Consider the following 23382-nt stretch of genomic DNA (forward strand, 5'->3'; position numbering starts at 1 on the left):
CCGGAGAATCCTTGCCGTCCAAATCTCTATACTGTTTAGATGACGGGGTTTTAGGTCAATTTGGCCGGGATGGGCGAGCGCAAGAGGAAGCGCGCGAAGGATCCGATCGAGGAGAAGGGCGATGGAACTGTGGAGGATTGCGATCGCACAGGTGAGCTGACGGGGAAGAATGCTGGTGTGAATCGCAAGAGTGACGAGGACGCAGGGGTAGAGATCGCAGAGGGTAAAGAGAAGAAGAGCAGGAGAAAATCCAAGCATCCAGCTCCAGAAGAATCCAAAAACGAGGATTTTGAGGGTGAAAAGGAACGGGAGGAAGTGGAAGAGGAAGCCGGCCACGAGAAAAAGAAGCGAAAGCGAAAGCACGAAGACAAGGATTTAGTGGAAGAGAAGATTTCGGACGGGAAAAAGAAGCTAGATGGTCACGAGAAGACGCGAAAGAAGAATGCCGGAGATGGTGATCGAGAAGGTGGCAGCAGTGGAGCCGATCAAATTTCTTCCAAGAGCACAAAGCACAAGGAAGATGCTGGAGTTGACGTTGAAAGGATTGCAAAGGAGGATAAGAAGAAGAAGAAAAAAAAGAAGAACGTGCAAGGAATAAATGTGGAGGAACAAGAGAATCAGCCCACTGTTTGTGACCAGAGCGAGATCCGAGAGGACAGTACTAAAGTTCCTCTCCAATCGGAGAAGAATAAGAAGTTAGAGAAGAAGAAGCGAGGGAAGAGGATAGCAAGTGATGATACGGCCGATCGGAAAGTAAGCAGTGACGATCAACAGAGGAGGAAAGAATCTAGGCAGGAGAATGCTACTGCCAACGTTGATCCAGTTCCTTCCAAGAGGAAGAGGAAGAAAGACAAACACGCAGCCGCGCTTGACGATGCCGAGAGTCCTGAAGCTGACGATGATCAAGAACACCAAGAACCGGAGAGGAAGAAGAAGAAAAAGAAAGTTGATGCAGTGGACGTGGCTGAGGAGCAAGAGAATAACTCCGCTGCTTGTGACGAGAAAAAGAAGCGGAAGAAGAAACTAGAGGTGGCAGAAAGTCAGGATGATAACAAGCTCAAGCAGCGTGAAGACGAGCGTGGCAGTAGTGACAAACAGCGTAAAGAGAAAACTAAGAAGGCTGAGAGACCAGTTTCCGTCGAGACAGGCGGCGATCTCCATACTTGTACGAAGAACTTGGGAAACCATGCTGAGTCTACGATTCGAAACGAGAAGATAAAGAAGAAGGTCTCTTTCGGTGCTGCGGTGGTTTTAAACGAGGCCGCTACAGAGAAGAAAGTCCATTTCGGTGGAGTGGAGTTACAACCGACAGTCCCGAACGAGAGGCCTCTGTGCGAGCGGAGATTGAAAGATCCCCTATACAATAAGAAGTTTACCGAGGAAGAGGACGAGGCGATAAGACAAGCAGTTCGTCAGTTTGCAGAGGTACGCACTTTAGCCTTCACTCGTAAAGCTGACTCTTTCCTTTTGCTTTTTTTCTTGCGCAGACCAAGGGGTTGGACCTGCATGAAACATACAAACTTTATCTGGACCGAGAAACTCCAGAGCAGCGTCGACTTGGGCGAGAGCTTTCGAAAGCGCTTGGTAATAGACACTGTATTGTTGTGGCTCACATCCTAATATTCTCTACTTTGTGGCAGTGGCTTGCCTTCCGGAGAGAAACCCAATCTCTGTAAAATATCGAGCAGAATCTGTCTTGGACATTTTCGGCCAGAAAGGGATATGGCCACCAGAGGAAGTGGAACGGCTCCAAAGGTATGCGCTGTGGTGTATATATTTTTATAAGAAGTTTTTGCTTTGGTGTGGCAGCCTTGTTCTGACGCATGGCAAAAGGTGGACGCTGATATCGAAGCTTCTTGGGAGGAATAAGCGCGCTGTTGCAACAAAGTATTACTATGTCAATGCTTTGCAGAAGAGAGGTAACGATCTTTCTTGGTTAAGATAGCAAGCAAGCCGGGTGTTTTTTTTTTTACAGGCAAGTATTCAAGCGAGGAAATCGCCAAGGTGACTTCGACAGTCCACAACGTTTTGGCCGAGTATGCGCGGCTAAATGTTCCAAGGCATAGAGAGGAAGACATCCCTTGGCGTTCGATTGCCGCAAAGCTACCCGGTCGTCCAGAGAGTCACTACCGAGTTCTCTGGTAAAGAAGAGCTATGAAAGCCTCCTTTTGATCTTGCTAACTTTGCCATTGTCTTCCATAGGTACCGGGATTTGTGTTCTCCTATGGTTAAAACCAAGGAGTGGGGAACTGGCGACGACCATCTTCTTCTACGGAGGTACTTGACAGAGTTTTCTTTTTTCCCTGGTAGTTTTTAACTCGTGGTGTCGGTCGTTTACGCAGAATGCTCGAGTCCGGTGCGCCAGATGAAGAGTCCATCGACTGGGATAATCTATTGTCCGGAAGGCATGGCTTTCTTTCTTTTCTACCATGTATTTTATAGTCTTTGTCCAATGCAGGTCAGGAGAGATATGTCTCAAGCGATGGCACGAAATGCGTGTACACTTGGGACATAAGTGGCACTGGCCTTTCGAGAAGAAGCTGGAACTTTTGATTGAGCGATTTGCTCCATGCTTTCTGGAAGAACCAGCCGCTGCTTGCCCAATTGTGTCAGGCCCGGAAGAACAATCTCTACAAGAAGAACATGTAAGCTAAAGTTCGTTTGATTTATTTCGCAAAAGTTATATGATGGTGTTTTGCTTTTATAGTGACACTCTGAAAATTCTATACAAAATCGTCGTGATATCGAGGAGTATGGTGTTACAGAAGGAAGGACTCAATCGATTGATTATATCATATTGGTATCGTCGAGCAAGTGTAAATCATCCGGCATGCTGTCCAGAGTCATTTCAATGTCGTCGAGGTTAGCAGTTGAATTTACAAAGTCGGGGATATCAGTGAGATCGAGCTCCGGTATCGTGGTCTCGCTGGTGCTGGCTGCTCGTGCTGCTTCATCCTCTGCATGGAACAAAGATTTACACAGCTTTGGAAGAAAGATAACGTACCGCCAAGAGCTACAGCCGCAGTTGGATGGTCTTCTCGCCGTTGTGATTGCGAAGGCGATGACGACATGGTTTCGAGGATCTCCTCTGTGACGAGCTTGAGGTAATCTTTCTCTTCGGGGCCGATTCGTTGGTGGCACTTCCCTTCGATCAAGCACGCAATGTTGGCGATGTAATCTTCCTGGAGAAAGGAAACACGAACTAGAGTTCTTAGAGAGAAAAATTTCAGTCTCTCAAGAACAAAGAAAAGGAACTCTCCTTTCTTTCTCAGCTAAATCATCCACGCTTACCAGTGTGTCGGAGCTTGCGAATGTCACCCTCTCCATAGCCTGGCAAAACTTCTTGAGCGATTCCTGGTCCACTGGCTCAGGATCCCGATCCTTCATCGCGGAATATCTGCAACAGCAAGATCTCGATCAAAACCATCGCTCCCGGCACAGCGCAATCGATCTCACAGCAGATAGGAGACGTTAAGTTGGGATTCTTCCGGCCAGTCCTTCTTCCACAGGCATCGATTGTCGTCCATGGCCTGGCATTGCGCGGCGCGTTGGATCTAGAGAAAACAAGAGCGGAGAATCGCTGACCTGATCGCTGCGACATCTAGGGCTCGCAATATCGTCCCGCGCCTTCGTCCCTCTCTCGCGAGGTTTAAACGTTTATAGCCACACTGACCACTAAATTAGCCCCAATCTATTATTTATAGCAACCTTGCCCTAAAACCATTCCTTAAACTAAACCCCTTCCTTTAATTAATCTCTAGCAATTAAACATATAAACTTTCGCGGGAGAAAATTGGCCATCGTCTCTCTCCTCTCGTCTCGTCTCGTCCTCGTCTCGTCTCGCGATCACCATTGTCTCGGATCATCTCGTCCTCGTCTCTCTCGATCGATGATAGATCGATCATCTCACTCGCCCTGCTGGTAGCAAAGCTCTCTCCTCAGCTTCCTCGAGAATGGCTGGCACGCATCCATGCTCAAGTCCGCCGCCGCCGCGAGAGCCATGAACACCGCCGCGTCCTCCACGCAAGTTACGTGCCTCACAGCCATCTGGATGCAGCGGCCTTTGTTCGTCTTGTTCCTCTCGCCGTGGACGGGGCAGCTCATCACGAATCCACCCGCGACTTGGAAGCCCAGCCCCAGGAAGCCATCCCCGCTGCTGTGAGGACTCTCCGTTGAAGACGACGAGGATGCCGCTTCCACCCGCAGCCTGACCGTGTCGATCGAGAACTCTCCGCCACTCTGTGTGCTGATCACCGTCTCGGACACCAGGATCCCACTCCCGACGCTGGTGATGCCACCACCTTCAGCAACCAGCTGGAATCTCAGCCCGAGACCACCCTTGCCACCTTTCTCCCTCCAGGCCTCCAGCCTCCCCCACGGCTCCCAGCTATCGACACCGGTGGAGTCCGGGCGGAGGATGAGCCACGCACCTGGGTTTGATCGGCTCACGTAGTCGGACCCCGACGACGGCACGAAAGGTGTGACGATCGAAGCCGCAGCCACGGGAGAGCCCGAGAGGTCGTGGATCATCACGAGCCACCCCTTTCGTTCCTTGCGTTCTCTTTCTCTATCTCCTGTTAGCGATGTGGACCAGCTCTTCGCTGGAGTATCTGTGAATCCTAGCCTGCAAAAAGAGAAAGAAGAAATGCCAGTGAGAAAGCCATCGCCAAGCTACAAACTCGAAGAGAGCTTCTCACCTAGCGCGGCAACTTCGATCCCTGCTGAACTTGCAACTAAAGATGGGCTGCCTCAAGCTTCCCTGGATTTGTATAATCTGTGGGCCGGAAGCAGTGTCCCCGTCAAACTGGAAAACGAAGCGAGGATCTGCCTCTATCCTGGCATTGAGATGAAACTCCGCTCCAGGACTTCCACCTTTCTTTCCTATGCTCGCCCACGAATCGTAAAGCTGGAGTGGATTCCCCGAAAGCCACTCCGAGTCGACTGGAATGCTAAACTTCCCCAAGAAACTCCCTTCTCTCACACCACAGCACGAGCCCTGCCTTCCAGTGAAGACCACCACTTTCAAGCAAGGAGCCGCCTTCCTCGAGCCCAAGCAGCAGTGGACTGCCAGTAGCTTCCTCAAGCTGGAGTGATCCAAGTAGAACACCGCCGCCACGTTCCTGGAATCCGGCTCTGGCGCTGTCGCGGTGATGAGCGGCACTGGCGCCGTCTGGACAGGAAATCCCGGCAAGCTGATCTCGCAGTAGCAGGGAATGGAGGAGGAATGTACGCCGACGCGAGCTGCTTTGGAGGCGATCGGGATTCGCAGCCCTAGGGCCGCGATCGAGACCTTGACGAATGCCTGGGGATCCATCATAATCCCATGCTGCTACCTAGAGCTTCTTCTTCCAGCGCTGCTCATACCTCGCGGTCAGCAAACCCTACTCCCGCCGATTCTCCCCCTCGTTCGCGGCATGGGATGAATGCAGCTCTAGCCAGCGCCTCCGCCTTGATCCTCCTCCAGCAATCGAAGCAAAGAGCCCGAGCGATGGCGACGATCGAGCACGAGAAACGAGGAATCCACGCGCCCAGCTCTCACGCACAGAACAAAGCTCTTCCCTTGTTCTTCCTGTCTGGCTTTGGGCTGGCTCAAGCAAATTGGACCCCAATGGTTCGCGTCCGTAAGGCGGAGTTAATCCATGGTGCCACGTCCAATGCCCATGCCATGCCAAAAACAAAGCGCTATGCCCTAAAACCCCCTTAAACCCTACACCTTTGCATGGCCATGCATGGCATACATGACAGCTGTATCCAGCAATGGTAATCGTACACAATTCCGTACTCAAAGGATCTACGCTTTAGCATATTCTCAAGATATTCTCGGGGCTCTAGGGTTTTAGCAGAGCAGGGGAATGGAGGGGAAGCGCAAGCTCAGCGTCGCGATCTGCCATCCCGATCTAGGAATCGGTGAGAAATTCCAGCGATTTGTGAGCGGCTCGCCCGAATTGCGTGAATTCGCGTGTGCTTTCAGGGGGAGCAGAGCGGCTGATCGTCGACGCGGCGCTGGAGCTCAAGAACAATGGTCACGACGTCCGCGTTTTCACGGCGCATCACGATCCCCGGCGCTGTTTCGAGGAGACTGTGAATGGTAAGGACGAAAGCTTCGCTTTTTTCTCCAAGGTCGCTCCACGAATTTCTTTTCTTTTCTTTCAAGGGAGCTTTCCAGTGACAGTCTATGGAGATTTTCTGCCAAGGAACGTCTGGAACAAGCTCCACGCGATCTGTGCGTACATTCGCTGCGTCTTTGTTGCGGTGTGCATGGTTTTGTTCTGGCCAAAGTTTGACGTCGTCCTCGTCGATCAAGTCTCGGCAGTGATTCCTATACTCAAGATCAAGAGATCAAAGGTAAGTTCTGTGCTAGAAAATCCTTTGCGCTGACCTCTATCCAGTTTCTCAACAGATAGTCTTTTACTGCCACTTTCCCGATTTGCTGCTGGCTCCACACACGACGACAATCAAGAAATTGTACAGGAAGCCCATTGATTGGCTCGAAGAAACAACAACTGGTATAAAGTCGTGTCTTCTTCGCTCTGAGCTTGTGGCTTTTGGAAAACACGTATCCATGCAGGAATGGCCGATCGGATCCTAGTGAACAGTAATTTCACTGCGTCAACCTTCGCACGGACATTTCGAAAGCTCCACGCTCGAGGCTTGCGGCCGTCAGTTCTATACCCGGCGGTCGATGTCGAACAGTTTGCTTCGCTGCCAGAGAAAGCAAACGTGGATGGACTTCCCGCTGAAACGTAAGACTTTTGTTTTCTAGATTCTAGAAATAACTTGGTCTTGCTGCAGGCCTTTTTTCCTTTCCATCAACCGGTTCGAGAGAAAGAAGAATGTGTCTTTGGCAGTCTCTGCTTTTGACATTGTCTTGAGCCAGATCGAGAACACTCAGGTGAAGCTTGTCTTGGCTGGTATAGCGAAATTACACATCCTTCTCTTTTACTTAACAGTGTCGTTTTATCCAGGAGGATTTGATAGACGCGTCACAGAGAATTGTGAAGTTCTGGACGACTTGCAAGATCTCGCTCGCAAACTCGGGATAAGCGAGCGCGTCCTCTTTCTTCCCTCGTGCTCCACTCAAACAAGGGACGAACTCCTGGGATCTTGCGTGTGTGTCATCTACACTCCTTCGGTAAGTCGAGCTTTTGCTTTCTCTTGGAGTTTTTTTATCGGCTTTTCTCTGTGTCTGTGAAGGATGAACACTTCGGCATTGTCCCGTTGGAGGCCATGGCCGCAGGAAAACCAGTGATAGCATGTCGCAGCGGCGGACCAATGGAGAGCGTGCTGCACGCCAAGACTGGCTTCCTGTGCGACCCAAAGCCCGCGGCGTTCGCGTCGGCCATGCTCGAGTTTGTCAGGGATCCAAATCTCGCCAAGTCCATGGGAAGCTCTGCGCGGTCGCACGTCCGGGACAGATTCTCCAGGCAAACATTTGGCAGTAGGCTTGTCCAAGAGCTCTTGTGTTAGCTTTCGTCCAAGAGCAAAGCAAATGTTAGCGAGATTTTTTCCCAAAGCAAATGTTTGATCTTTGGCAAAGTGGAAAGCTTTGCTCCTGCAAGAGAAAATGTGAGCCCGATCGACTCCAACCAGCTTGCTCCAAGATCAGTATCCAGAGAGAAGCTTGGGAAACGGAAACAAAATCGATTTCTTTACAAGAAGAGCTCCACCCGGGAGGAATCAAAACATGAGGAGCCTGGAAGATCGGAGTGAGAAAGGAAAACCCTACAGCTCTGTGTCACGTTGCTTCCATCACTGGAAGGGAAAGAGCTTGAGGAAGAGGAAGGAGGAGGGGAGGAAGAAGAGGTCATTTCTTCCCCAGCCCATAGCCCAGCGCGATGGCAACAGCTCCAAGACCAAGGGCAATTCCAACGCCGATGCATGCCAGCCCATCTCCGACAGAACCGCCCAGTGACTTTCCTCCAGCAGACAGAGCTTCTTTCACCTCGAGATTCTTCGCAGCGCCCTTGAGATCAAGCGCTCCGCCCAATTTGAACATGCCGTAGCCCGCAATGGCCGTGGCGCCGATGCTGATCACAACCTGCGGGACAGACATTGCGAAAACCCTAAGACTGAGATGTTTAATCACAACATATATACCCAGAATGATCTGTTGTTCCCACGCGGGAGGAGCGTGATGACGTGGACAAGCTAAACGACAAGAAAAAGGGCAGAGAATTTTAATCTTTTTTAGGTAGCGCAAATGCCTGAGATTCGAACTCTCGCGTGGTAGCATGTATTACACGGACTAGGATGGCAACAGCATATTTTGTTTGAATTAATGATCTAGCATTCTTTTGTGTCATTTTATCCAGTCTTGCAAAATTTTGTGCTCCACTCAACTAGGATCTTGTATGTGTGTTAAAGTTACTTGAGTTCTTATTGGCTTTTCTATCTGGTTGTGAAGGATGGACACTTTCACCTTGGCATTGCCATCATTGCATGCCATGGCATGGCCACAATGAGCATGTCAAAGTAGTGGACTAATGGAGAGCATATTGCATTAAGTGCTTTGCATTTGAGAGTGAAAGGGGATAAAGGTTTTTCTTTATCTTATAGTTTTACTGCAGGTGCCCTATATAAGCTGCATTTATGTCAGTTATGCTTGAGTTTATCAAGGATCCTAATCTTGCTGAAGTACATAAGAAGTTTAGATATCTCATGAAAGATAAAAACAAGTAAAGCATGTAAGTGGATTTCCTCTTCGGAAAACTTGTGAGACATTAGATTTCTCTCACAAGTTCTTAATACTTAATGAATATTTACAAGTACTATAACACGATGATTAAATTAAGTTAAACCATACTAAAAAATAGCCTCAAATTAAATGATGAAAGCAAATTATTTTGGTATGATTGGCAGCAACTAAGAAGGCAAGCATTTCTTCCCCAGTCCATAGCCCAGCGCAATGGCAACAGCTCCAAGACCGATAGCAAGTCCAACCCGATGCATGCCAGCCCATCCCATGCAGCTCCTTGCATGTCGACAGAAGTGCCCAGTGACTTCCCTCCAGTAGAAAGAGTTTCTTTCACTTCCACATTCTTTGAAACACTCTTAAGATGAAGCTGTAGCCTGCAATGATCGTGGCAATCGTGGCCCCGATGCTGATCACAACTTGCCAGGAACACATTGCAAAAACCCTAAAATTGAGATGTTTAATCATTCTTCTAGGCATGTCAACCCTCAAAAGAAAGAAAAATTAGAAAAACCAAGAAAAATAAGTAAAGATGGAAAGATCTCACTACCAAAAGAGCAAATAGTGCAAGTGGCTTCTATGAAAGTGATGATGATGGAAGCATTCCAGGAGGACACAAGGCATCCTGTAGAAGGCCTGAAATGTTGCTGAAATTGGCTGAATCACCCTGAAGTGTTAGATCACCTTGAGAATGCCTGAAGTGGCAAATAGTGTCACTGTAAGAGAATCTAGGATGCTAGCATTGCCTGGAAGGATGGAAGCCTTCTCAAGATGGTAGAAATTGTCTCTAGAGAGTTGAAGAAATTGTCATGTGTTGTTGATGAAGATCTGGTGGCCAGATGAAGTGTCAACAATGTCAAAAAATGCCTTGAGTGTTGTAGCAAGATGAAATCATGACCTAGCCATGAACCTGAGTCTGGGAAGAGCTGAAACGAGGTGTCAAGTTGGGAGAATCTCCAAGGAAAAGTCGAAATGCTGCTGGAAAATGCCCACCACCTTTATGTCATGGTTGTATCCCAAGTGAGTAGCAAGGCTAGATTGCAGCTCTAGAGTGAGAAGCACCACCACAAGAGTAGTCATTAAGCTAGAGAGTCAAAAGTGTACTCAAAGAGACTGAAGAAGTCATACTCTCCAAAGTGTTGTTGATGCCTTGTATGTTAGTTTCATTGACAGCTCCAAAGTTGCCATGTACCACATGAAACTACTCCATCTCAATGTGGTTGCCAAGCTTCCAAGGTTGCATGGTAAAGTACATGCATATTGGGGAATTCCCTATAAAGGTAGAGTTAATATGCAATAAGAAACTTAGGGGTGGATATAAGCTCCACATGTAAGCTCCACCCTATGAGAACAAGTCAAAAAATTCATGACTACAGCAAATACCACTCCTAGGCATTTGCTAGAGGCAATTGAAGATAGTTGCTTCTCTAGAAGAAAGTGGTCAAATAGTGGTTTTTCAATCCCAATAGCCACTACTCATCAGCTTCATCTGCAAGAACTGCTTCTGGATCCCCCACAACAACAAATGTGTCACAAACTCATATCTTGTGGTTGTTGATGTCCAAGTTTAAATGCAATGCATCCAAACTCTGTGTTGGTGTTGAGAGATCCTCGGTATGGGTCCCTTGTGACTTCTCAAATGGTCCTGGAGTTGGAAAAGTGCCTGGAAAATCCACCACTTGGACAAATTCCTCACTGTGCTACAGTGAAGGAATCAATGTGAAATCCCCAGATTTATTGAAGCACAAGGATCTCTAAAATTTTGTAGTGATGGCAGAGAATTCAAGTGTTGACGTAGTCTAGTCCATGTTGAAGAAGTCAATCATATTGCACTCAACAACTTGGATCTTTGGCAGTGTGTCATCCTCGATAAGTTCTGGGAAAAGAACCTTGAGAGCTTGGTCAACTTCAGTGATGGAAGAAGCATCCACTTGAGACAAGCTGGATGGAAGTATAGAAAGACTATGGGCATTGAAAAGAGATTTTGGACACCATCGGTGATCGTTAATTCTCCTTTGGCCCAAGTTGTTGTGCAAGTAGTAGCGAGATGCCACGGACATCCCAGGATGGAGTCCTTCAACTTCCTAGATACTAGCTGGTAGAAGTCCATAACAAGGAAATCCAGCATGGAAACCACTCCTTGCACTGAGATCTTAACATTTTGGCAGATGCCCGCTAGGACTGTTGAGTGATTGCAAATGTTTTGAGGATGCAGTTGTGTTAACAGCCACTTCCAAACCACTAGAGTGTGCCAAGTCAAGGGAAATGATGTTGCTCTAGGATCCAAAATCAAATAATGCTTGTGTTGTCAAGGATTTATCACTGATCTAGACCTCTGCAAAGAATGCTCCGGGATCTTGAGTGGTCTGAGTGTTGACAATATGCACATTATGCTAAGGTTACATGGGGATACCTGAGGACTTGGCAAAATCCTCCATCTAAGAAGGAAAACCAAGTATGCATTGCAATTGGATTGGAGTGCCAGCAATCTAAGCAAGAACCTTCTGTAGGACCTGAGAAAGAGTGAAGGGCAGCTGGGAGACCCCACCCAAAAAGTCAAATGAATTTTCAGTTGTTGGATCCAAAGTTGTGGCCAAGGATGTGAGTAGTGCTGCAAATACCGAAGCATGGGGTAATTTGCACGCTATGAGAGATGGTGAAGTTCTGGAAATTGGAGCTAGATCCTTCAATATCTAGGGCTGGTGGAGAAACTTTCTTGTGCCCCCTAGTCACTGCAACCATTTTATAACTGTCCTCTACAATGTAAACTATGCTTACATGCATTGGTGTCTTCCCACAGCTCGAAGAAAGGGTGTCTTCAATCACTTTTTGCTTTAGTTGTTGCTAGTATCTATTTGTTGGCCATGGAAGAGATGTATTGTCTGCTAAAGGCTGTTGCTAAACACGCTAAACAAAAGGTGGCTGAAGTTCTAGGTGAAGCTTCCAACATCTCTTTATGCTATACGTTGTAACATTGCAATGCAAGCAATACCAAGAATGAGAAGGGTGTCTTAGTCTTTCTACTTGTTGTAAGTGGCATGCTCTACACTCCTTAAGTAGCTTCTCCTACATTTGTTGCTACTACTAGATGATCTCCTTGTATCTTGCAAGTTTTGACAATGCCTTCTTGATTACTAAATCATTCTTGTGCAAGGCTAGAGAAGAACAAACCACAGCAACACATAAGCTCTCATCTGAGGGTGGGAGGAAAGCCTCATCTACTTTGGAAATCTTGAGCTCTTAGAGAAGATCTAGTTCCAAAGGCTCTACTATAGCAAACCTTCCGCTAAACAAATTCCTGCAAACAAATCTATGAGTAAGCAATTCGCCAATTGCTACTAATCAAAGTGACCCCAGAAAGATGCTTTGAATATGGAGTAGTTAGCCATGTCTGCGTCTAAGAGAGTGCTTACTCATGCTGCTGCTTGGCTAGTAAATGATTATGAGAAGTTGTGGAACTTGTGATTATCCTCGACAATACCATTCAATATGCAATATTGCTCGAAATGAATGATATGTGTCTTGGTAGAGATGTCACCATGTCAGTGCCAGAATTGCGAGCTTAGAGTGCTAGAAATTTGTCATGAAAACAAAGGAACACAATAAACAAAACTTCATGCATGTGGCCAAATACTCTGAGAAAAATCACTCTTTAGCTCATTGCAAAGAGGATGCCATGGTGCACAAGAAAGAAAAACCAGAATTGATACCCCAATCACGAGAAATCGTTAGAAGAGGGTAATGTAAAAAATGAATACAGGAATGAGAAAATCTTTAAGCTAGAATTCAAGATCTCTCTCAATTTCCCAAGAAAACTTTCCATTCTCTTAAGAAAACTAAATTAGCTTGTCACACCAGGTTCATTAACTGTTGGGGCATCTTTTACCCAACCATTGATCCATCCCTCCAATAAATGCTCGCAAACTTGTAGATCCAAACTCAAGTGTAAGAGGAAATGGAAAGGAACCCAATTTTCAAGCCTCTCATGGGCTTATATACAAGGATGAGAGAATATTATAAGGATATGGAATATTTCCTATGCTCTCTCAAGCTAGAATCTAAGCCATGATGCGAGGAGAAAGCAGTAATGAGCTAGTGTCCAACAAACACACTTCAGAGAGGCAACACTTTACTATAGACTATGCCATGTCCACACCATGGAGGATAGTTAGACCATGAATGAATGCCTACTTAGGCATTCTACAAGCCAATTACCAACTCACCTCCCATCCTGGGGTTGAAATGCATGGATGGAGTGGTGGTGGAAGATTAATAAGGGATGCAACATCTTGCCTAAGATTTGTACCAAACATTGTATATGGCACAGCCATGGACCACAGCAAAGGAATTGTATTTCCCAATCCACCTAATCATATGTCTTCTCAAAGCCAAGAAGCCATATCACAATTTGTTGGAGGATAGTTGGACCATGAACAAACACCTACTTAGGCATTTTATAAGAGCAATTGACCAGTCACTGACTCACTCAAATTCAAACTCAAAAATTGATGTAGCTAGGAGGGAAACTTCCTTAAAAATCCATTATAAATCCTATTGTGGGTTTGATGCCAATCACTCTATGCTATCTAAAGGGGAGAGCATAGTTGAAGTATTTGGATTGTGTTCTCCAACATTATATGATCCATTTTCTTAATACCCCTAGGATATTTCTTTGCTTATAAGGATTTGTGAATCCCTTGAAGGACTTGGGGTGAGTACAACTTGAGGACTTCAAAAATAATTCTCTTAATAAGCACTTGTTTTTATGCTAGTAAGCTCATTTCTTTTCCACAAGATTTTCTAACTCATAGCAAGTTTTTGAAGCTGTCAAAGAGTGAGAAAAATATGACTGTAGATGTTACTTGCCTAGTTGTTATCCTGATAAGGCAATAAGCTTAGAAACATCTAGGATAAAAGAAAAATGACTGATCAAAAGGGGATACAATAGTCTAGTCTTCAGAAATTAAAATATTGTAAATCATAAGATACATCCACCAACCTTGCCATATGTGCTGCCAAATCATGGAAAAAAACAAAAGTTATAAGATCTAAAGGACAGAATGAGCTGTTAGGTTGGCATTATATGTCACAGATGTCAGGTATATACAATCAGCTCGACGATTTCATCTATTGGGCAGCACAAGAAATAGATTACAGATTAGCTTGAATTTGACTATTAACAATAGGGTTTTTAAACATCGTACAGTACAACTTGAACTGTACTAAACACAACTTCATCCATCTATCCTTTCTTTTGTCTTTTTTTCCCTTTTTCATTTCTTTATCTAAATTGCTATAAGTATAATAATATGTAGCTTGTTAAACTTAGATTATTTGTAATGAAAATTGCATTCACTATAAGTTTTATTGTTCTACTTTCATTTAAATTTTCTTATGAACACTTTGACTATGAAACTGGAGAATTGGATGCTATAAGTGAAAATAGTGTACATGATATCATACGGGCTATTATAAATTCCATTAATAATATACCAAATAGTGTACTTCCACTAAGACAAAGTTTACATGGACAAGTAATTGTTGGAGAAACTCAAACTTATATTGGATTTGGTGTTTTTATATTAGAATCTGTTAGAAATCTTTGTACTATAAATTCTGAAGAAGGTCATGAATCAGGAACTATTATTAGAAATTCATTACATCAAATTATAAATGATTCTATTGAGGACATGATAAGTTTTGCAGCCTCATTTATTATTATAAATACTGAGCATTTTTTGATATATTATTTTGTTAGAAATTACAATAATCAATTGCACCATAGAAGACAACAAGGTTTATTACAAAATAATAAATGTAACATTTTTTCAAGCTTGTTGTTAAGTGGCTACAAAAATATGCCCCATCAATATTTATTATCTTCTCAATTTTTAATTTCTTCAAATAATAAGGCATATTTATATTTAAGTATTGATTGTAACTTATTAATATATGTGGGTGAAAAAATATTATGGTCTACAAATACTTCAGGAAAAGGAATTAACTGTATTCTAAGATTACAAGAAGATGGAAACTTAGTTTTATATTCTTATAATTGGAAAGTTGTTTGGTCATCAGACACTTATTGCACTTCTTATAAATGTTATAAGGATACATATTTAATTATGCAAAATGATTGTAATTTAGTTTTATATATTGGATATTTAAAAGTTTTTAGCACTAATCCTGAATTAAAATATGTGTGGGACTCAAAATCTGTCTGCTAATATATATATCTATATATATATATATATATATATATATATATAGCTAGGGTTGATGGCGAGAAGGATTCTGCAGTGCACTGCCAAAGCTAAGAACCTGTTCTACAACAGAAAAAAAGGAGCTTGATGATCTCACTAAGCTGTACAAAACCGGTAGTATGGTGTTGATCACTGGTCCACAGGACTCAGGGAACAGAGTTTGCGAGGAGGCAGGAGATAAGTGGCCAAGGCCACCCTATCTACCTCAACATGAGGGCAGGAACATTCAGCACTGCAGCCAACTTTGCGAAGGAGCTCAAGTCTCAGCTGAATCCCTTTCTGGCAGCAGCGGCCGAGTATGCCAAGACCATCCCAACGGCGGACAATGTTGCAGCCTCTGCAGGTGGGCTAAGCGAACACATTCAAGCTGTGGAGCGCACTCTAGATACAGATTTCCAGGCTTTATTGAAAAGCATCCGCGGCCTTCTATTCTCTTGGAGACGACGTTTAACATCTCGCAAAGACGTGGCCCTCCCGACCTTGATCATTGACGAGGCACACAGACTCCTCGAATGGAGCCTCGCACCGGAGGAGCAACAACACCTGAAGACCTTGATGGCTTATTTCATCATGATTACCAAGGAGCGCCAGGAGGCCAATGTGATTCTCTGCACCTCGGAAGACTTCTTCAGATTCTGGCTTGACTCGCGTGTTGGCCCCGAGAGGTATCAGCCGAGGATGGTCGGTGACCTTACTGAGGAGCAGGCTCGGGAATTTTTCCTGATGGCATTACTTGACGGCTGGGTTGCTGATGGATACAAGTTTCCCGAGGATTTGTGGAAGGAGATCTTTTCTCTCGTTGGTGGAAGAACGTTGCTCTTAAGTCGGCTGGCGCTGAATCTGAGTTCGTATCTGGAGGACGAGTCTCTTTTACGAAAAGCATGGGCGTCTGAATGCAAGATACTGGTGGATGCAACTCGCCAGCAAGTTGAAATGGGCTTCGGACCTATGGACTTTCAAGGCAACTTGGATAGGGATAGACTGTGCTGGAACATCGAAGACTACGAAACAGTGTTGAGGGAACTGTCACGGGCTGAGGGTGGTGTCGTGTCTGTGCATTACCTCACGGGCTACAAAATAGTTTCCGAGGCGGCTCTCCACAGCTTGGTATAGCACAACTTCCTGCACTATCGTTCTTCCTTGTGTCCGTGGGCGGACGACTTGGCATGGTACAAAGGAAAGTGGCCTATTGTCATGGCCCCGTCCCTTCCGCGTTTCCATGCGATGGTGTCAATCATAGAGGTAAGATGTTGCTCTTTTAGCTTTTCTACGACATAACAATGTGTGTCTACACAGGAACGTGCTAAATGTGCTATGTAACAGGTATTCCAAATTACTTCCATATCAAGTTTTCTGATTCTAATCACACAAGTATTTCTTTCTATTTCATTTCATGTTAAACACTTGTTTATGAATGAGGTTTAAGCTAGATCAGGGGAATGGAGGGGAAACATTACCATCCCGTTTGCTCCTTTGAATGGAGCTTTCCAGTGACAATATGGAGGTTTTCTGCCAAGGAACGTCCAAGCTCCATGCAATCTGTGCATACATTTGCTCATAATTTTGTTCTGGCCAAAGTTTGCCGTTGTCCTCGTTGATCAAGTCGATTCCTATATTCAAGATCAAGAGATCAAAAGTTAATAGAATGATCTTTATCCATCAACATATTTTAAAATCTCAAGAGTTTAGAAAAATGGAAACCGACATCCCAAGCAATGTTTCCTGAACTTGTTAGCTCCAGCGAATCCAGCCTTCTTTGTAGCATAACTGATATTTGAGATAGGACGTGTCCATTTGCAAGATGGAGAAAATGGACTTAGTTGAATTAATTGTTATATCCAAAAGGTGGCTGTAGTTTAGTGGTGAGAATTCCATGTTGTGGCCGTGGAGACTTGGGCTCGAATCCCAGCAGCCACACTCATTTTGTTAGCCCATCTAGCCTTGACTAATGCTGACTAGGAATCACTGGCTTCAGCTGATGCAGTCATGCAGCTCGGTATCCAATGCAAGACAGATCTATTCAAGCCTACCCACCTCTGATATCAAGCCTACCCACCTCTGATATTTACTTGGCAAACAAGCTCGTAGAAATGTATGGAAGATGCGGCAGCCATTATCATGCCCAGCTAGTCTTTGATCAAATCCAGCCAAAAGACTCATTCAGCTGGGATTTGATGCTCACTGCTGACCTGAGAAACGGGAGCTTTGACGAGGCCAAGCGGTTCTTCAGCTCCATTCCTCACAAAACTGCTGTTGCAAGGACTGTGATGCTGAATGTATTTGCCAAAAACAGGGATCTCCTGCAGGCCAAAGAGATTTTTGATCGTATGCCTGAGAGAGATTTTGGTAGCTCTCTCCAAACAATGTGATATACTTCCACCAAGAACCCTAAAATCAATAATAAAGCTGTATAGAATGTTCTTCGCACGCTCTTCAATCCAATCCACGCCAACAACACCGTCACGATCGCCAGATCACGCGTCCTCCCCAAGATCCTCCGTGAATTCCAGGTCCTATCGAGCGAGGTGCTGTGGAAGCATGCCTCCATGCGGGGGATGTCGAGCGTGGAGCACATGGAGCTGGTGATCCAGTGGATGGCCGAGAGGGGCCAGATCTGCATTGTCCCGGCCAGTGATTTTTATGCTTCTAGGTGCACTGTTCTTGCAGTGGAAGAGTGAGGATTCACCTGGCAATTGTGCACAAAGGAGGCAGATTAGGAAGCAGAAGAAGAGGAGTGGCGTGCCTAGGATCTTCGGGGATGTGAGAGATTTTAGGGTTCTTGAGGATTCAGGATTTTAGGGTTCTTGAGATTTAGGGTTCTTGGATGATCAATCAGGGAGAATGCTGTTCCCATCGATTGCTCAGCGGATGTGGCATTTCCGTCCGCGGGTAGCGCTGGGCGACACAAAGACTTTCACGTGACTGGTGACTGACATCCTGTGTGAGCACGAGATAGTGATGGTGGATGAGTGCTGGGGGCATTTGCAAGAGCAAGTAGAGCATGGGGAGCTCAAGAGTAAGCACCACATGAGGCAGCTGCTGCAGTGGATGGGCGATATGTAGATTCTGCACCCATCAGAGAGGATTGATGGGGAGAGATTTAAAAGGTTATTTCAAGAATTAAAATTTGGAGATCTATTTGTTGCCCACAATGGTGAGCCTCTCATCTATCGGATGTTGTTGGAACATAGCCGCCACCTAATCTTTGTCCAAACAAAAACATTGCGACTATACAACTTCATTCTGGTTTCTGACACATATGCTTTCGTATATGGTGATCAATTGACCAGATTGATAAATGGAGTCCTCGATAAATAATGTGGGAATAACGATTTTCAAAAGTTAGAACACTATTTAGGAAATGGTGGCAGGAAAGTTGATATTCTTCAACAAGTGCAACTAGAGCAATAGCAGCAGCCAGCACAGCAGTAGCCAGTGCAATAGCGGCAATAGCAACATTGGCAACAATAGCCACACAGCTGGTAGAGTAGGAGCAGCAACAGCCAGCACAGCAGCCACGCTAGGTATGCTATCGTGGGAGAGGGCAACAGTAGTCGTAGCAACTAGCGGAGCAAGAGTAGCAGTAGCAATTGGCAGAGCAAGAGCAATAGCAGCCGATGCAACAACCACGCCAGATATGCTATCGTAGGAGAGGGCAGCAGCAGCATCAGCATCAACAGCAACAACTGCAGCAGCTGCCAGAATAGGAGTAGCAGCAGATTCGATGCTTGCATGAGAAAGAATTACCGAAACCATGCAACCCTAAAATCAATGACCACCCTGTTTCTTTAGTGTTTAGGGTTTTTCAATGTTCTTGGTTGTTAGGGCTTATTCCAAAGAATATAGAAGGTGTTGTTGATTGAGTAGACACGGTAAGGAACATAGAGTTACTAGATTCAAGACTCGCATACTGTGAGCATTTGCTCATGCTCTTCTAAGATGCTGCTTTTGGTAGACTTATTTTGGAGTGGAGTGAAGTGCCTAAAAATCCCTTTCCTTTGCCTCCCCTCCCTGAGAGCAAGTGGAATTTAATTGAGACAGTTTTAAACTACAAAAAGAACTTTTAAAGTACTTAAAGAACAATTAAAATTTTTCTAAGTGTAGATGAAGTTCTTTTCGAGGGTACTGGGAGAATGAAAATAGTGTCCCTTTTCAAAGTGGAGAGACAGTAATATACCCATCAGAGAGGATTGATTGGGAGAGATTTAAAAAGTTATTTCAAGAGTTGAAACCTGGAGATCTGTTTGCTTGAAGATTTTTAGCCCACAACAGTGAGCATCTCATCTATTAAATGTTGTTGGAACATGGCTGCCACCTAATCTTTGTCCAAACAAGAACATTGCAACTATACAACTTCATTATAGTTTTTGACACATATGCTTCTGTATATGGTGATCAATTGACTAGATTGATAAATAAACTCCTCGATAAATAGTGTGGGAACAACGATTTTCAAAAGTTAGAACACTATTTAGGAAATGGTGGCAAGAAAGTTGATACTCTTCAACAAGTGCAAGCAGAGCAACAACAGCAATAGTAACATCAGCAGTAGCAGCCACACAACTGGTAGAGCAAAAGTAGCAGCAGCCAACACAACAGCCACGCTAGGTATGCTATCATGGGAGAGAGCAACAATAGTCACAACAACTGGTGGAGCAAGAGTAGCAGCAACAACTGGCCAAGCAAGAGTAGCAGCAGCTGACGTAGTAGCCACACCAGATATGCTATCGTAGGAGAGGGTAGTAGCAGCATCAGCATCAGTAGCAACAGCTGCAGCAACTGCCAGAGTAGGAGTAGCAACAGCCCTAGCTAGAGGTCGCAGATTTGATGCTTGCATGAGAAAGAATTACTGAAACCATGCAACCTTAAGATCAACAGCCGCCCTCGTGTTTCATTGTTTAGGGTTTTTCAATGTTCTTGGTTGTTAGGGCTTATTCCAAAGAATATAGAAGGTGCTGTCAATTGAGCAAATGCAATAAGGAACATGGAGTTAAGAGATTCAAAACTTGCATATTGCGAGCACTTGCTTGCACTCTTCTGAGAGCTATTGGTGTTGCTTTTGGTAGACCTATTTTGGAGTGGAGTGAAGTGCCTAAAAATCCCTTTCCTCTGCCTCCCCTCCCTGAGAGTGAGTGGAATCTAATCAAGAGAGTTTTAAACTATTTAAAAGACTTTTAAAGTACTTAAAGAATTATTGAAATTTTTTTGAGTGTAGATGAAGTTCTTTTTAAGGGTATTGGGACAATGAAAATAGTGTCCAAAGAATACAGAAGGCGCTATCGATTGAGCAAACATGGTAAGGAACATAGAGTTAAGAGATTCAAGACTCACATATTGCGAGCACTTGCTTGTGCTCTTCTAAAAGCTATTGGTGCTGCTTTTGGTAGACCTTTGGCAAGTCAGAGGAACAAATCCTCTAGTTGAAGTTACTAACTTTAAAAGGGGTGGCTTATAGGGCCAAGCATGGAAGAGTCTATGCATGATCACAGATTTGTCAGGTGAAAGGACTTAGTAGTGCGGAGGAACTACATTCTTAAGCTGTGATTTATAGCGCGCTTTAAGTATAAATTAGTTTACTGGTGTAGGGAGTCACGCCAGGCATCCTGTGTAATGCCGTCCGTAGATGCATATACGGAGGTTGGGTTCAAGTCCTGACCCTCTAGTGCTTAGGTTCGAGTCTCAACTCACTAGGGCGTAATGATGATTTGGAATATGAGGACACTCATTTTTCAGTGGTCATAGACTCTTAGTAAGGAGACTGGCTTGGGCACACCGCCAAGCGGGGGATGCCCCGGAGTCGTGATGCATGGTTAAATTGCTAAGTGTGAAAACTTAACATATCTAACTTAAACACTTTGGTGCAATTGATACCAAGGACGTGGTGAATGAGATGGGGACACCCAATCTTAGTTGTTATGGACCCTTGGCTAGAAGGGTTAGCTTGGGCATACCACCAAATGTGGGGGATGCCCCCGGGGTCATGGTCAACAACTTAAAGGTGTAAGCAATTCGAGAGATGATCCGTTGGGGTTCAAATACAGAAGGAAAGGGCCTATAAACAAGAGTGCACCCTCTTTTCCAATCGGTTAAGGGTCTTGGGATATTTGGGATTAAGCGTCCTTGGGTTTGAATAGTACTGGGCTGGGTGACCTCTTGGGAAGTCCAAATTCAGGAGTTTACATTTGGTATCAGAGGGGTCTCAGGTTTGACTCTGTTGGTTGGCTAGGGGAATCATACCATATGTTAATTGACATCTGGTAGGTCCAGTTTGCTCCCACTGGGCTTGACGACTCGAGGGGTAGGGTCTCAAGAGAGTGGGGCTCTCGGGAGAGCTGCGGCTCCTAGCTTCCGTTCATAAGGGCATGAACTTACAAGGAAGCGTGGTGAATTGTAAGCAACCAAAGGGAACAACTCGAGAGATGATCCGTTGGGGTTCAAATATAAAGGGAAAGGGCCCATAAACAAGAGTGCACCCCTTTTTCCAATCGGTTAAGGGTCTTGGGATATTTGGGGTTAAGTGTCCTTGGGTTAATGTTAATGGTGTGGCTTGGTTAAGGGTTGGGTGACCTAATGTTAATGTTAATGGTGTGGCTTGGTTAAGGTGACCAAGTGGGAAGAACATTTAAGGGCAATGTGATGGCATAGTGAGTCCAAAGAAAGTAGTCTTTATAAGAGACCCATAGGAGGGTTACAAAGTTGGGCTATGGATGGGGTCTATAGCAGAAAATGCTAAAAAGACCTACTAGGGGTGAGCACCTTTTGGATTTGGCAAAGTGGAGTTTTTGCCATGGAACCAAAAGAATACCTCAAGGATGAAGGTAGTGATCTTATGTTACTTAGAACAACAATTAATGGATAGGAGCAAAAAACTAGTGGCTAAGAAAAGAGCCATGGGAATCATGGGATAAAACCCAAGTGGCAAAGTTAAGCCAAGAACACTAATATGGTAAATGCTAACAGATTGTGGGAAGGCAATGTGTTTCCAAGGATGGATTCCCAATTGTTCCAATTTGGCGAAGGTGGAAGCTCCAAGGGAGGGAGCAATAAGGTAACCAAATGATAGGGCCGTGAACAACCCTAACACAAATTATGATAACTGGAATTTAGTGCCAAAGGTGGCACAAAGTAGAAAAAAGGATGATAGTGCCATCAAGTAGAGAACTTCCTAGGATAGGGAAGTGGAGTTGCACAAAATGTGCAATGCAAGGTGTCGGAAACACTTAGGAAATTAACTCCGAGAAGTCAAAATTAAAAGTTCCAAAGTGCAAAGGTTATATCAATGGAAACTGAGACTACTCGAGAATGATAGTGGGATTGAGATAGAAAAGGTGTCTCTAACAAGTTTAGTGAAAACTAAACTAATAAAAGAAAAGAACCACCACAAGTGATCAAATGAGTCTCTAAGTTGAAGAGACTATGCTCCTTACTTTTGGCATCAAACCGTTGACAAATATTGACTAAGTGCTAAGGATGGAGAAGGTAATACATGCTAGTATTACTTTATGAAATAGTTTGTCATTCAATAAGGACATCGAACTTTGTATGGGTGGTGGAGTTGTGAGACACAAAATCCCTAGGCCCCAAAGGGGAGCCAAAACGGTGCCACGTGGTAGTGGCGGAGGCAAAAGCTAAATGAGCGTAACACATTTGGACTAAAAGCTCTGACTCGAAAAGTTGAGAGTGGGAGTGGAACTCCCAACGAAACGAGCACGAAGAAAGCATTAAGTGAGTCTCTAAAAAAGGGACATAAGAGGACTAGCATATGACACATGGAAGTGTTCGAGATGGAGTCCGAGATGGAATCAAGACCGAGATTGAGACCAAGACAGAGTCTGAGTCCGAAACCGAGACCGAGTCTGAGTCCAAGTCCAAGTCTAAGTCCAAATACTAATACAAACTGTTGGGTGAAAGCCCAAAGAGATCGTCCCCCAAGGGGGGGGGGGGTAAGGGGGGGGGGGTAAGGGGGGGGGGGCAAGTGGCTATAGGGGCTTCCAAAAGTATAGTAGGGAGAGTATAAGGGTTGGAACCTAGTGGAGTCAATTTGGCCAAGAAAGGCTAGTTTGGCCCAGGAAAACTATACCCAGGTGTTGGGTGATGAGTTGACCACTGGGAAGTCCAAGATTAGAGTGAATACAGACCAACAAGCGGGGTAGCTTGGTGAAGTGTTCAAGAGCCGGCTCTAGTTCCCCTAGGAGATCGAATGGTTAATGCTCCCAGTTCAAGGGTAGGTGGCACTACCTGCTTGGATACCTGGCATGGCTCAATGGAACCTCGCTCTAAGCCCATGGCTAGAGCACCCAAAGGCAAAAGGTGGGGAGAGTACCCACGAGGCTCACGAAGGGCCACGGTGTTCCGAAATGTTGTCCTAGAATCTCGAATGGTGGAAAGGAAGAAGAGCAATCCTCTGGTGTAGTGACCAAGGATGCG

The 23382-nt window shown here is 45.0% G+C and overlaps 4 protein-coding genes and 1 non-coding gene across 6 annotated transcripts; 3 read left to right on the forward strand and 2 right to left on the reverse strand.

Annotated features, from left to right (window-relative positions):
* Positions 1–29: 29 nt before the first annotated feature.
* On the forward strand, positions 30–2808 carry LOC9630219 (RNA polymerase I termination factor). Its single transcript, XM_002992609.2, has 9 exons — positions 30–1425; positions 1488–1584; positions 1641–1755; positions 1810–1919; positions 1976–2141; positions 2203–2277; positions 2343–2405; positions 2459–2645; positions 2708–2808. Exons 1-9 carry the CDS (start codon positions 70–72, stop codon positions 2708–2710), a joined length of 2172 nt encoding a protein of 723 aa, XP_002992655.2. The 5' UTR covers positions 30–69; the 3' UTR covers positions 2711–2808.
* LOC9630197 lies at positions 2666–3684 on the reverse strand. Its single transcript, XM_002992633.2, has 5 exons — positions 3586–3684; positions 3457–3530; positions 3292–3397; positions 3005–3182; positions 2666–2957 (listed from the first exon to the last, which is right to left on the reverse strand). The coding sequence occupies exons 2-5, from the start codon at positions 3525–3527 to the stop codon at positions 2788–2790; spliced, it is 525 nt and encodes a 174-aa protein (XP_002992679.1). The 5' UTR covers positions 3528–3530; positions 3586–3684; the 3' UTR covers positions 2666–2787.
* A 43-nt stretch (positions 3685–3727) lies between these two features.
* On the reverse strand, positions 3728–5633 carry LOC9630220. The gene is made up of 2 exons (XM_024666328.1): positions 4698–5633; positions 3728–4624 (listed from the first exon to the last, which is right to left on the reverse strand). Exons 1-2 carry the CDS (start codon positions 5315–5317, stop codon positions 3907–3909), a joined length of 1338 nt encoding a protein of 445 aa, XP_024522096.1. The 5' UTR covers positions 5318–5633; the 3' UTR covers positions 3728–3906.
* A 200-nt stretch (positions 5634–5833) lies between these two features.
* On the forward strand, positions 5834–7536 carry LOC112343225 (alpha-1,3/1,6-mannosyltransferase ALG2-like). 2 transcript variants are annotated; one of them, XM_024666352.1, is made up of 8 exons: positions 5834–5907; positions 5972–6088; positions 6155–6345; positions 6401–6506; positions 6569–6743; positions 6793–6911; positions 6966–7132; positions 7195–7536. In XM_024666352.1, the coding sequence occupies exons 1-8, from the start codon at positions 5853–5855 to the stop codon at positions 7465–7467; spliced, it is 1203 nt and encodes a 400-aa protein (XP_024522120.1). In that variant the 5' UTR covers positions 5834–5852; the 3' UTR covers positions 7468–7536. The 2 variants fall into 2 exon arrangements, with proteins under 2 accessions (XP_024522120.1, XP_024522119.1); XM_024666351.1 differs by having other exon boundaries at positions 5972–6345.
* Positions 7537–16800: 9264 nt separating this feature from the next.
* On the forward strand, positions 16801–16872 carry TRNAH-GUG. Its single transcript has one exon. It is a non-coding gene; the product is annotated as a tRNA-His (tRNA).
* Positions 16873–23382: the final 6510 nt, after the last annotated feature.

The sequence above is a fragment of the Selaginella moellendorffii genome, unplaced genomic scaffold, assembly GCF_000143415.4.
Source record: "Selaginella moellendorffii unplaced genomic scaffold, v1.0 SELMOscaffold_139, whole genome shotgun sequence".
NCBI classification, from domain to species: domain Eukaryota; kingdom Viridiplantae; phylum Streptophyta; class Lycopodiopsida; order Selaginellales; family Selaginellaceae; genus Selaginella; species Selaginella moellendorffii.

Excerpts from the sequence above, each read along its gene's own strand:
- LOC9630197 (XM_002992633.2), bottom strand. The coding sequence starts at position 3,527 with ATGGACGACAATCGATGCCTGTGGAAGAAGGACTGGCCGGAAGAATCC. Across the intron at positions 3,398-3,456 it reads CTTAACGTCTCCTATCTGCT|ATATTCCGCGATGAAGGATC; the intron begins GTGAGATCGATT and ends TTGCTGTTGCAG. Across the intron at positions 3,183-3,291 it reads TCGCAAGCTCCGACACACTG|GAAGATTACATCGCCAACAT; the intron begins GTAAGCGTGGAT and ends TCCTTTCTCCAG.
- LOC9630219 (XM_002992609.2), top strand. The coding sequence starts at position 70 with ATGGGCGAGCGCAAGAGGAAGCGCGCGAAGGATCCGATCGAGGAGAAG. Across the intron at positions 1,585-1,640 it reads AGAGCTTTCGAAAGCGCTTG|TGGCTTGCCTTCCGGAGAGA; the intron begins GTAATAGACACT and ends ACTTTGTGGCAG. Across the intron at positions 2,142-2,202 it reads AGTCACTACCGAGTTCTCTG|GTACCGGGATTTGTGTTCTC; the intron begins GTAAAGAAGAGC and ends TGTCTTCCATAG.
- LOC112343225 (XM_024666351.1), top strand. The coding sequence starts at position 5,853 with ATGGAGGGGAAGCGCAAGCTCAGCGTCGCGATCTGCCATCCCGATCTA. Across the intron at positions 6,346-6,400 it reads TCAAGATCAAGAGATCAAAG|ATAGTCTTTTACTGCCACTT; the intron begins GTAAGTTCTGTG and ends GTTTCTCAACAG. Across the intron at positions 6,744-6,792 it reads GATGGACTTCCCGCTGAAAC|GCCTTTTTTCCTTTCCATCA; the intron begins GTAAGACTTTTG and ends GTCTTGCTGCAG.
- LOC9630220 (XM_024666328.1), bottom strand. The coding sequence starts at position 5,317 with ATGATGGATCCCCAGGCATTCGTCAAGGTCTCGATCGCGGCCCTAGGG. Across the intron at positions 4,625-4,697 it reads GATCGAAGTTGCCGCGCTAG|GCTAGGATTCACAGATACTC; the intron begins GTGAGAAGCTCT and ends CTCTTTTTGCAG.